Source organism: Hippocampus bargibanti, linkage group LG18 (assembly GCF_051943395.1).
Source record: "Hippocampus bargibanti isolate YZ-2025 linkage group LG18, ASM5194339v1, whole genome shotgun sequence".
NCBI lineage: Eukaryota > Metazoa > Chordata > Actinopteri > Syngnathiformes > Syngnathidae > Hippocampus > Hippocampus bargibanti.
Genome location: NC_142751.1, coordinates 11,867,397 through 11,879,897, shown reverse-complemented (window position 1 = coordinate 11,879,897; position 12,501 = coordinate 11,867,397). Strand labels below are relative to the sequence as shown.

The 12,501-nt window shown below is 40.0% G+C and overlaps 1 protein-coding gene across 5 annotated transcripts in view; it reads left to right on the top strand.

Annotated features, from left to right (window-relative positions):
- Nucleotides 1-12,501, top strand: part of unc5cb (unc-5 netrin receptor Cb) — a 201,977-nt gene that overhangs the window by 162,645 nt on the left and 26,831 nt on the right. For all 5 annotated transcript variants that reach the window (XM_089020912.1, XM_089020911.1, XM_089020913.1 and 2 more), the window contains 3 exons: nt 5,717-5,897; nt 7,844-8,011; nt 9,241-9,405. In XM_089020912.1, coding sequence (XP_088877038.1) covers nt 5,717-5,897; nt 7,844-8,011; nt 9,241-9,405 — 514 coding nt within the window. The remainder of the gene's footprint in view (nt 1-5,716; nt 5,898-7,843; nt 8,012-9,240; nt 9,406-12,501) is intronic.

The window sequence follows — 12,501 nt, the reverse complement described above, 5'->3', positions numbered from 1 at the left end:
CCCTGGTGTTTGGGGGTGGAAGATTCCAAAATTACACATCTAGTGTACCGTACTTCTGTCTGAATTTATTAAATCACATGGCAGAATTTTCAAGGAAATTGCCCCGATTGGTAACGACAGCAGTATGCTTCAAAGTAAATGGAGCAAGACTCATCTGCAAACTGGCACCCTGCTGGGTTTGACTTCAGAACCACGTCACCGTCTTTGAACTGAACTCCAGGAATGACTATTGCTCTTGAGCGTTACAGAGGAGGAGAAGGAACAAGAGTACCGAATACTCTTGTGTCATCTTTCTCTGTAATGTAGGACTTCTTGCCCAGAGGGTCCAAAGATACGTGTAACACAGAAACTTTCCTTTGAGGTCTTTGGCGCGACTCTTTCATTCAGATCTTAGTACCCGCCTCGCCAGAAGCACCTCAAATCCTTTCACACGCGATAATGCGACGCGTCCTCATCAAAACAGAATCTAAACGGTGCTATAATGGAATTTTACTGTTCCTTTTCTTCCCCTGCGTCCTCAGTCTTCTCACTCCAAGACCTGAGAAAAAGACCGCGATTCAGAAGACCTGCCAGTGCGCCTCGTTTCTATGGCAGCCGGACCTTAAATCAGGCATCTCCTCCTCAGTTAGTCGGAGTCCTGCGGTTATCATGGCGTAACTCGTCATTGATGCGCCGCAGGGGCGGTGGGTTGGGTAAATGGGGTCCCTGCTGCCATGAGTAAAGTCTCCTGACATTGCTCAGATGAAAAAGGAATTTGTCAACCAAGAACAAAGTCCGCCTACTGTACTGTGAATAAAAACTGAAAATACGAGTGACCAAATGTACAGACTTTTAGGCAGAAGTGGTACAAAATCTCTCCTTTTGGCGTTCAAAAAATGGTCTGAACTCACCTATGACGAACTCAGTCCACCAAACACTACTGTATATCTATTACAGTAAAGTCTCGTTATATCGATATCGGATATATCGATATTCCCGGTTATATCGATACTATTTCTATGCACGCACGGAGAAAATTACATGCAAACAGGGTTGGATATATCGATAGTCCCGGTTATATCGATATTTTTTTGGACTCCCTTGAATATCGATATAACGAGACTTTACTGTATTCTTAAGATTTCTGCGAAACTTGAGCCAAGTTCATTGAATTTATTGCTAGCTGTCGTACACTGCAAGAAGCCTTCGAACTGGTATCGTCCTATCTCAAACTGACAAAGCCTGCTCATATGAGAGGCAGAACAGCTTGACAACCAGAACAGTGCAGTTGTAATCGATTGAACACACTGAGAACTTTGTAGTCCGTAGTATTTTTTTTCAGCCTTATTCTGACTGTCAGCGATTGTAAGTCAAAACGTTCACGTATCGCACCCTGTGCCCCCCCCCCCCTTCCCTTTTTTTTCCCCTTCACGAGGCATAAATGGATGCGTAAACTCATGACATTGAAAAGATAATCAGGTCAATGCTTTTGACTAATACCAATCAACTATAAATGTCTTGATCGGTTTACGATTGTATCTTCGATAGCCTTGGGTTTAGTGACCGTGGATTTAATCATTGATCAGGGTCATGGGTTGAGCCCACATCCAACCTTGTTATGCCTCCCAGGCCAGTTTCACTAGAATAGCAGTGCTATGTTCCCGAAGCTTGTCCTCAGTGTCGATTGCCACGACTGTCAAAAGGAGCACAGCTTGAGGAGCTTGTAAAAGGTGACGTTTGTGCGTGTTCATTAAAGTGACCCCAGGAGAGCAGTGATGTCAGGAGGCCACTTTTCAAGCCTCCGTCCGTGGCAGCCGAGTGGAGATTGACCTCCAGGCGCTTACTTGTCAATCACGCCGAATGTTGTTGAAAAAACGTTGTGGTTGGTTCTTCCAAGTACTCTGTATGTCATTAGTCGCCCTTTAGAAACATGTTTGGAACAGAAGGTGAAAACGACGCTGCTAAAAGTCAGTAGATCATTCTTTATAATTCGAAATAAAGCAATCTGGAACTGTTGGGAGGTGAATTGCTCTGAGCCAGGTGGTTACCATTTTTTTTTCTTCTTGATCTAACATGGAAATGAGATTTTAATGAGCAAATTCTCGTTTCTTAAGCCAAGCACTTTCATAACCACCCCGAAATGTGTCAGAGGGGGATGTCATACTTGAGTCTGTGTGTTTATATGTTCGCCGCTCCTTAAATGACATCCACGCTTTAATGTGAGTATTAAAGCCCCAAATTTGTTCAGGAATTGAAGATGTGTGTGTGTGTGTGTGTGTGTGTGTGTGTGTGGAGGCTGGGTGGGTGGAAAAAGAAGTTACCCGATTTGTGTGGAAATGTGATGTCGACTTGTGCTTACCTTTTCATCTCTACTTTTATTAATGAGTTCTAATTATAGTCAGGTAACAAATTGCGAGGAGTGCAACATTGCTCACTTTCACTCTCTGTCTTTCTTGCTCGACCAATTTCTGCCCTCTCAAGACCCCCGACACCCCCCCCTCCCAACAGCACCACATCGACACTGAAAAGCTCTTTTGTTCAATTTTTAATTACCCGCCCGTATCAAAGTGCTCTTGACATCCGAACGCGTCGCCTCGGCAAAGGCCGTTGCTGTGATTGGTGCAAAGAAAAATTGGACAAGAAACTGTTTTTTTTTCTTTTTTTTTCTTTCTTTCACTAGCTGTCGGTCTCGACGCGACGCAACACTCCTTTATTTGTTCCATTAGCGGCACAAAAAATGGCAATCATAAGGTTATTGTTAGTAATCACACTTTGTTCTCGCCGAACAATGAGGCACTAAAGACAAATAATGGCCGAATCGTTTCCAATGTAATGTTCATCTTTGAATGGGTTTACCCTGCAGGGCTAAATGCCAAATTCTGATTTGACGCCTTTTACAGTTTTACCTTGAAATTGTAACGACCAATTTGGCACACTTGAAGTAATTCATCAAAAAAGGAGAATTCAAGTTATTTGACGTTTGCTGTCAAACTAAACATAACACAAAGCTATTTTTTCCCAAAATAATTACATAATTTCACTGTGGCTAGCTAATGCAAAATAGGAAATTCCAAAGCACTATGTTTATACTGAATGACAAGATCCCCTTGTGGCATTTAATGTGCTATTAGAAATAGAGAAACATGTTATTGGAAAAAATGATTTTGAATCTGCAGTCTGTTTCCATGTGAGTAAAGAACACCCGCTTGGGATGTTCCACCGGCACTGACTTACAACCAACTTTATGTCACAATCAGTTAAGAGTCTCCTTTGGGAGATGTTCAAAGGACAACCGACACCATTTTTTTGTTTCCTAACTGACGTCAGAAAATTTTATAGCGTCTAAAATACCCAAAACATACAGGCTGATATTTTTAGTCAAATGCAAAACACCAATAAAAAAGTAAAAGAGTTAAAGTGTCCCAAAACTACTTCAAAATGACCCCGGAATTGGTGATTTTCAGAAGGTCCCGCCCCCTTGTTCGTGACGTCACACCAGGACGTCTTGCCTTGGTCTAGAATCAAAACAATGGCTTCAGATTCTGAGAAGATGCTTTCTTGTTACTAATATGATTCAAATAGTTCTGCAGAGGAAAGCATACATGTTTGCAATCAATTAAAGAAGTCCTTCCGGATCATTTTGAGGCATCTGGACTCCAATGTAGCGTCCCAGAAAATGCACAAGATGGCGCCAAAGTTCCGTTGGAAATGGGCTGATTTGTCTGCTGGGAATTTGTGTCAACTAGTATCAAATAGTAGCCTTGGTGCAACACACAACGATTCACCATCGCGTTATTTATGTGTTTTCCTTCAACGGGTCGATCAACACGGATCAACCCGATGTTTTCAGACCAAACAAAGTACCCAAAATGCATTGTGTGTCGCTTTCTCGGTCAGGGGCGTTCCTGACTTCAGGAATCGTCACCAACTCGAAAACAAGACTTCCCGAATATTCAGCGTACAAACGTAAAATATAGCTGTATGCCGTGGAATCTTTGTAAAATACGCTCAGTAGAAGTCAGTTCAAGTGATTTTACAAATTATGGACACAATTTATCCGGATGCGTCAGTTGTCCTTTAACAATTCTGTATTGTATTTGATTATTATTATTATTTTTTCACAACAATGACCGCAGTGTATTACCTTGGCAGGAATTACAGTGAGCCCTGCACTTCATTTCATCTTTTTTTATAAACATCCTGCTTATCTAGACGTGCCCCGATCGTTGTCTTATCTCGGTTTGGGGGGGGGGGGGGGGGGTGGTGGGTGTGAGGGGCTCCCTGCCGTCGTGGGACGCGACAATGAGCAGGATGTCGGCGTGCCGGGTCCCCACATGGCTTGAGTGCACTCTTTGAAGATGAGGAAATATTTGGAATCAAAGTGTCTGTGTTCTTTTCTAAATCATCCACCAAAGAAAAGGTTATTTTTGTGATTTAACACCCCCCCCCCCCCCTCAAAAAAAAAAAGAAAGATCCCATATCATTTTGAGAAATGTACTTGTGAGAAAAGGTTAAAAAGCTCCTCAGACTCACTAGTGGGCCCTTATAAAAGACGGATGTTGTTGTTGCCAGGGTAATAATAAAAATCTTTGTCTTGCAAAGGGTCACACGCTCAAGTCGCAGATTGCCAACAGATCAAATGCCACATAGTGTAAATGACATTTTCAAGTATGAGATTTGTCTTCGTATTTTGTTTTTTATTTCATTTTGACTATTTTTTTCCATTGCTTTTCCGAGCGAGTTTGTTAATCTTGGTTGAAAAAAAAGCTTTGCTTTATTATTTTGAAGCTTAGTTTTAGATTTTTTTTATAATAATAATAATAATAATAATAATAATAATAATAATAATAAGACTTGCCTTTAAAAACTCTCAAGGACACTTTACAGTCACGGGATAAGAACCTTTTTTGTGCGGGTGAGCAGCGGCAGCCATTTGCGCCATCGTTCGCTCTACCCGGAAGTAACACAGCAGCAAAGTTATGAAAGGAAGAGGAAAGGAAAGAAAGAAGTAGAAAAACAAAATACAGGAGCTGCTGGATACATATGAAACTCTTTGGTTGCCGCCGACAACAAATATCAAGACTTATTGTTATACATGCACTTAGTATTTTGTGCATTAAACAACTATTCTGACGTTGCATCTTGATCTACAGCAACATGAAAATCAAGGCAAAATATGTTATTATTTAGTTTTTTAATTAAATGATTCCTTTCATGTGACATTCAAATTTAACACGTTTGTTTCATTTGTATTTCCAAAGTCCATTAACTCATTTCACTGCCAGATGTGCAAAAATGTCTCCACTCCAGTGCCAGGGTTTTTGTCATTGTCAGTTGGATTCCAGGATCTGCAGAATATTGAGTTTTAGGACTATATAAACATTCAATACAGCATTAGAAAAGTAATATTCTCTTCTTTCATCAGGGAAAAAAAGAGTTAATTCCTAAATTATATGGGTCTGGAGTTATATGAGCTTGAAATGAGGGCAGCTGTCCAAAATAATGCAACATGTAACGTATTGGTTTATATGGTGCTTTAACAATACATACAAAACAATATCATCATCAACATCATTTTTTTAGTGCCGTTGCATTTTCTTTTCATCCTATTTATCCAAATTGTATTGATCATAGAATATTCAGTCTACTAAAGGAGAATTGAAAATTTGCTTACAGTTACTCCGCCTGTCTACGCTCCTCTAAAAAAAACACATTTCTTCTTCTTCCCCGGTTCTAGGTGGAGTGGCTGAAAAACGAGGAGGTGATCGACCCTGCCGATGACAGGAACTTCTACATCACTATCGATCACAATCTGATCATTAAACAGGCACGCCTCTCTGACACAGCCAATTACACGTGCGTGGCCAAGAACATTGTGGCCAAGCGACGCAGTACCACTGCCACGGTCATCGTCTACGGTGCGTCGCTTCTCTTCTTGCTATTCTCTTAAAAATGTTAGCCTAAACAGGTTCTGAACACAATTATTTTGGTTTCGATTGCGCATTCATGTCGCGATAAGATGACGAACGAGAGAAATATATTTTTAGCTTCGTTTAGCTAGCTCTGGTTTTCTAATAATAATACGTTGCATTTATAAGCGCCTTACAAAACTCTCAGTCACTTTACAGTCACTTGACGAGTTTTTCTGTGGGTGGCCAGTGGCAGCCACATACACCAGCGTTCACTCAACTTGGAATAACTCAAATAGATAGAAAGTTAGCTAGCTAGCGGATAGATAACTAATAGATAGCTCGATAGCTAATGGATAGCTAGTTAGGTTAACATGATGCGGTCGATAGGTTGTATTTTGGCGAATTTGAGCAAACTTGTTTTAACAGCTGTTGCGATCAACATCTCGGCAAGGATTCCCAGTCACCGACGCAGGGATAAACACTTTTTATGTCATTTTATCCTTGACAGGTAAAGTGTTGTAACATCACTATGGCGTTTCCAAAATAGGACGCCGTATGCACATATGCGTAATTGTGTCGTGCGTAAAAGCCCTACAAATACAGGTTGAAGGGAACTTTGTATGAATGTCAAAATATGCTTCCCCACTAAAAAAAAACACGTTGTAATGTTTTATGTCTGTGGGAAGTGCACTTGTCACCACAAGAGAAGTATTGAAAGGATAATGAAAAACAAATGCCTCTAAAAAATGAAGTTCTATGACGAGACAAAAAAAGCCTTTGTCACATTATGCGGTCAGGATATTGTTTGTCAAAAGTAAGGAAATAATAGCAAAACAAACAACAAATTGGGCTTGACTGCAATTACCATTTGTATACAGAGATTAATGCATGATAATGAAAGAGTATAACGATGTTCACCCCCCGAAAAAAATGTTGAAAAAATGGCCTGCTTTTGCCCATTTTGATGTTGCAAAGTCCAGCAAATACGAAAGGACAAATAATTGTAAAATAGTAGCTGCCTATAATGTGTATTGTCATAAGTGTTAAGTGGCCAAAATAATAACCAACTTTATTATTATTATTATTATTTTTAGTCATGGCTGGTTGGTCAGTAGCTTCCACCCCCCACCCCCAAAAAATCCTTTCGGTCATGCCATAAAAAAAAATCTATGTATGCATTCACTATTAAAAAAGTCACAATATGTAGATTAAATATTCAACATCAGGAATTCAACATGTAATGTATGGAACTAGCTAGATATCTGTTGGCTATCGATTGACTAGCTAGCTAGCTTTCTATCTATTTGAGTTACTTCCGGATTGAATGAACGCCGGCGCTGCTCACCCACAGAAAAACTTATCCGGTGACTGGAAAGTGACCTTGATAGTTTTGAAAGGTGCTTATGAATGAAATGTATTATTATTATTATTATTATAATGAGATTTGATACAATCCAATCCAAGTACATCTTTCGTTATATCGCGCTTTCCAAACAGCTGCGTCTGTAACAAAATGCTTTACAGAGCACTAAATATAAACTCATTTAAAAAACATAACAAAACTCATCACACATAGACAGTCATGCAATCATAACCACTTGTAAAATGTCAGTGGGGGGGGGGGGGGGGGGGGGGGGGGGGGGGGGGGGGGGGGGGGGGGGGCGGCACGCTAGCTTTGTTGTCGCTGCGCAGTGGATGTTTGCGGCTGACAAAGATGGATGAGAGAGGGAAGAGAAGCATCAAGAAAAATCGGTGACTGGAAAGTCGCTTGCTATCTGCCCGCCATGTACTATCCGGCTGTGTGACAAAATGATGGCCCGAATGTGGAAGGTCAAAAAAGAACAAATAAAAGTTGTGCACTATGTTGACACATTCTTAGCTATGTTCAGAATATAGCGGTGCCGCATTTCCTCGCAATCTGCTCATTGTATATGTTTCTCGTCCAACCTTAGTAAATGGTGGCTGGTCAACATGGACTGAGTGGTCGGTATGCAATAGTCGCTGTGGGCGGGGCTACCAGAAACGCACGCGCAGTTGTACCAATCCGGCGCCACTCAACGGTGGCGCCATCTGCGATGGACAAGGCATCCAAAAACTGCCGTGCAATCCTCTCTGTCCGGGTAAGGCATTTATTTACTCATTCAAATGTGTTTTAGGTGTGTTAGAGTTCGAAGGTACTAAATAAAGGTTGCAAAAGCGGTAAAATATTGCCTGTGAATTTCTGGTGAATTTCCATGGGAACCTCAGCCGTTGAAGTGTACTGTAAAACCAAACATAAACAAAAATAAGAATACAAATGAGTATGATTTAACTGAATCGCATCACTTGGTTTTACGAAACTAGCTTAACGCATCATCCAAAACGTCATTGACAGGCTGCCAAAAGTAGTTTTTTTGGCAGTTCTAAACCTTTAAACGCTCGGAATTGGAACACAAACGGTGCAGCAACGCATATTGTGTGTGTGTGTGAATGTGTATGCATGTGTGTATGTGTGTGTGTAGTATGGATGCGGGTAGTGCACAAAAATATTTGATTGAAATTGTACATTAAATTGGCTCTAGAAAAATAATATACGGAAATATATAATTATTCCCTCATTCACTGCCTGATGATTTGCAAAAAATGTGTCCACTCCAGTGCCAGGGTTTTTGTCATTTTCATTCAAATTCCAGAACCCACAGAATGTTGAGTTTTAGGACTACATAAACATTCAATATAACATGAGAAACCTTAGACTATTTTATTTCATCAGAAAAAAATAGTTAATTCTTAAATTATGTTGATCAGGAGTTATATGAGCTTGAAATGAGGGCGGCTGTCGAAAATACAATGCAATGCATCCAATACATATTGGTTTCTTTGCGCATTAACAACAGCTGAAGCTGGAAGAAAGCGCTAATGTGCAAACAAAGGAAATCCTGCCCTCTTATAGAAAAAAACATTGCCAGAGGCCATGGCCAGCGCTTTATCGGCACCCAAGGATGAAAAAACAGAATCCAAACCAATTCGGAAATGGTGCTCAACGTCATATTTTCAATTCCCGAATAAATTTGTGAATGGTAGCGAACGAGTCAAAAATACTTTATGTTTAAAACAAATTAAAAAGAAATGACTGGTGTTTCCATCCATCTCTAATGGGAAAGTTGATTAGACGCGCACAATTTTAATGCTGAATCATGGCAGGACTTTCAGTATGCCCTCGATTCCCATGGAAAATTCCCAACTTTGAAAAATTCACTACATTTTGCAACCGTAGCATTTTCACATATGCATAACTCACCCCATGTCCATTGTCACTCACGCATTGGGTCTTACCATCGCCTCATGTGTGCCGTCTGTTGTGTGGTAGTGGATGGACTGTGGACAGAGTGGAGTAAGTGGTCCACCTGTGGGACCGAGTGCACCCATTGGAGAAGGAGAGAATGCGGCGCTCCGGCACCCAAAAACGGGGGCAAGGACTGTGAGGGCATGGTACTGCAGTCCAAGAACTGCACGGATGGCCTGTGCATGCAGAGTGAGTATCCCCAGCCACAGTGTCGGCATCGGATCAGATCATTCGCTCGTCGCCATTGCTCCTTCCTGCATTCTGTTTCATTTCACTCACAACACGAGCAGCAATCTACTTTGTGCTTTTCTCGCTTTTCGCTATATGTGACTTGATCCCAGATTCGGATTCTACGCCGTGCATGAGCGGTCATGTATTATTATTATTATTATTATTATTATTATTATTATTATTATTATTATTATTATAAAACATTTTTTAAGTGTTTTCTCCTAACGTGATGACACCATCAGACAACAAAATGGCTTCCGATCATGTTCATTGATTTTAGATTTGATTTTACATTAGATTTTTCATTTTTTTAGATTTGATTAGATTTTTTATTTAGATTGGAAAATTGTTTTTGATCGATTGGAAATGTGTTTTATGGCTAATAGCTATCTATTTGCTAGCTGGTGGCTGTCTATTCGCTAGCTGTTAGCTATCTATTCACTAGCTATTAGTTATCTATTGGCTAGCCAGATAGCTTTTTATCTATTTGAGTTACTTCCCGGTTGAGTGAACACTGGCGCGTGTGGCTGCCGCTGCTCACCCACAGAAAAAAAAAAAACTGATCCTGTGACTGTAAAGTCACTTTGAGAGTTTTGAAAGGCACTTATAAATGAAATGTATTATTATTATTATTATTATTATTATTATCATTATTCTTTGCCGTTCTTTTAATTGGCCTATGCCATATTATTATTTCAATGTGATGAGATCATATAATCTTTATTCATCTCACACTGGAGACATTCCCATGGTCATTATATGGCACAGGTGTCAAAATCAAGGCTCGGGGGCCAAATCTGGCCCGCCACGTCATTTTATTCGGCCCGCGAAAGCAAGTCGGGCATGTCAAGTGCCAGGATGCTTGCTAAAGTTCAAACCAAAATTGCACATTTTCGCATGTAAACCACAGTAAGTCATTATTTGAAAACTAGCTATTCATTAATTGTTGTGCGTTATGAATAATAATAATAATAATAATAATAATAATAATAATAATAATAATATCTCATTTTAAGTGCCTTTCAAAGCTCTCAAGGACACTTTACAGTCATAGACAAGCATAGGTACTATAATAAATAAATACAAAGTTTTGTTAGGTGGGTGTGCGCTGGGGAAAAAAAAGACAGTTTGTTGTGATGCACTCAGAAGTGTTTCCCGGGGCGATGGGTTGTATCGAGCTTTTCTGTCTTTTATTTGAACAAAAGCCAAGCACTTCCCAAACGTGCTGCCAACTCTCCCGTGAACTACGATGATTTGCACTTGTTTATATTCATACGTCGAAGACCACCTTGTGTCTACTTATGCACCTCCAAGCTTCTAAACGCTTGGACAGGAATTACCGTCGTTCCTATACATAGTCACCGCCCCTTTAATAAATGCTGCATCCCAATTTGTCCCCTGACAAAAGCTGTCGTCTGTACTTTTTTGAAGGTGTCGGACGTTTCGCCTCCTATCCAAGAGGCTTCGTCAACGAACTAAAGTCTTACTGGTTGTATCTACCCTATTTATATACAGTGAGACCTCAACTTACGAACTTAATTGGTTCCCAGACAGAGTGTGTAAGGCAAAAAGTGTGTATCTCAAAAAAAAAAATTCTCATAGGAAACCATTAAAATGGGAATAATCCGTTCCCGGGTTTCCATAAAATATACTTTTCAACTAAATAAGCCTTAAAACTACACACAACATACCTTATTCTATGTATAATAAATGTGCTGTTGTATTGTAATGAAAGAAATACACTGCATTGTATCATAAAGTCACTTTATTTACATTTGTGATGGTCATTGATGGCTTGATGGAATGGCGTTGGAGGTCGAAGGTCAAAGGGAATTGCTGTTTGGAAAGAGAGGCGCATTATATGACGACTGTAATTAAAGAAATAAACTGTGCTGTCAAATAAAGTATTATTTACCTTTTTGATGGCTGTTGATGGCTTATGGAAGGAGAGTCACCTTCCATAAGGACTGTTGGTAACTTAACCTCTGGTGCTGTTTGCTCGTGTGCTTCCGCCGAAGATCACTCCGCCAGCCGTGGTGGGTGTGTATTATGAAAATAGTGCTTATTATAAGGTTTAATTTTCATAAATTTGACGTTTGTAAGACGAAAAGTTTGTAAGACAAGGTGTTTGTAAGTTGAGGTCTCACTGTATCCCTAATGTCCAGACATGGCGGCGCCGGACACAGCTATGATAGGTCATATACCATATTTTCCCGTGTGTATGTCGCACCTAAAAGCCCTGATTTTCTTCAAAAGATGACCCTGGACCTTATACACAGCTGCATGTTATATGTGAAGTCATATTGAGCCACAACAGGTCTGGCATCGACTGTCGGCAACCACGGACTCCATTTTCGCACTGTAGAAGAAATAGTACGTAACCCCAGCCTCTACTGTAGCGCCTTATAATGTGGTGTGACTTATATTTCGAAATGTGTGCCTTATACTCCGGTGCGCCTTATATGTGGAAAAAAAAAGTTTTAAAATACAGTAAAGTCTCATTATATCGATATTCAAGGGAGTCCGAAAAAATATCGATATAACCGGGACTATCGATATATCCGACCCTGTTTGCATGTAATTTTCTCCGTGCGTGCATAGAAATAGTATCGATATAACCGGGACTATCGATATATCCGATATCGATATAACGAGACTTTACTGTACACTATTCATTGGGGTTGCGCCTTATACTCCGGTGCGCCTTATACACCAGAATACAGTACACATTTCTGTTTACACAATCCCTTCAGTGTACATAACTTGTCCACATTCCAATGTGTTGGTATTTATCTTTATCAAAATTGACATGACATCAATCACTGCCTAATCGTTATTATCTACTTAAAAGCGGTGCTGATATCAAATCCATCCACAAGCTAATTGTTTTAATTTTCGCTGTTAATGTGGCACTTAGTGTAAATGTTAAATACATTGGGAACCACTTAAAAATATAAGCGTCAGCAACTGTAAATGTTTTTTTTTTCGAGAAAGGTTCAATTTACTTGAATGAAAAAAAAAACATGATGGTATAGATTTAGGATCATTTCAAGG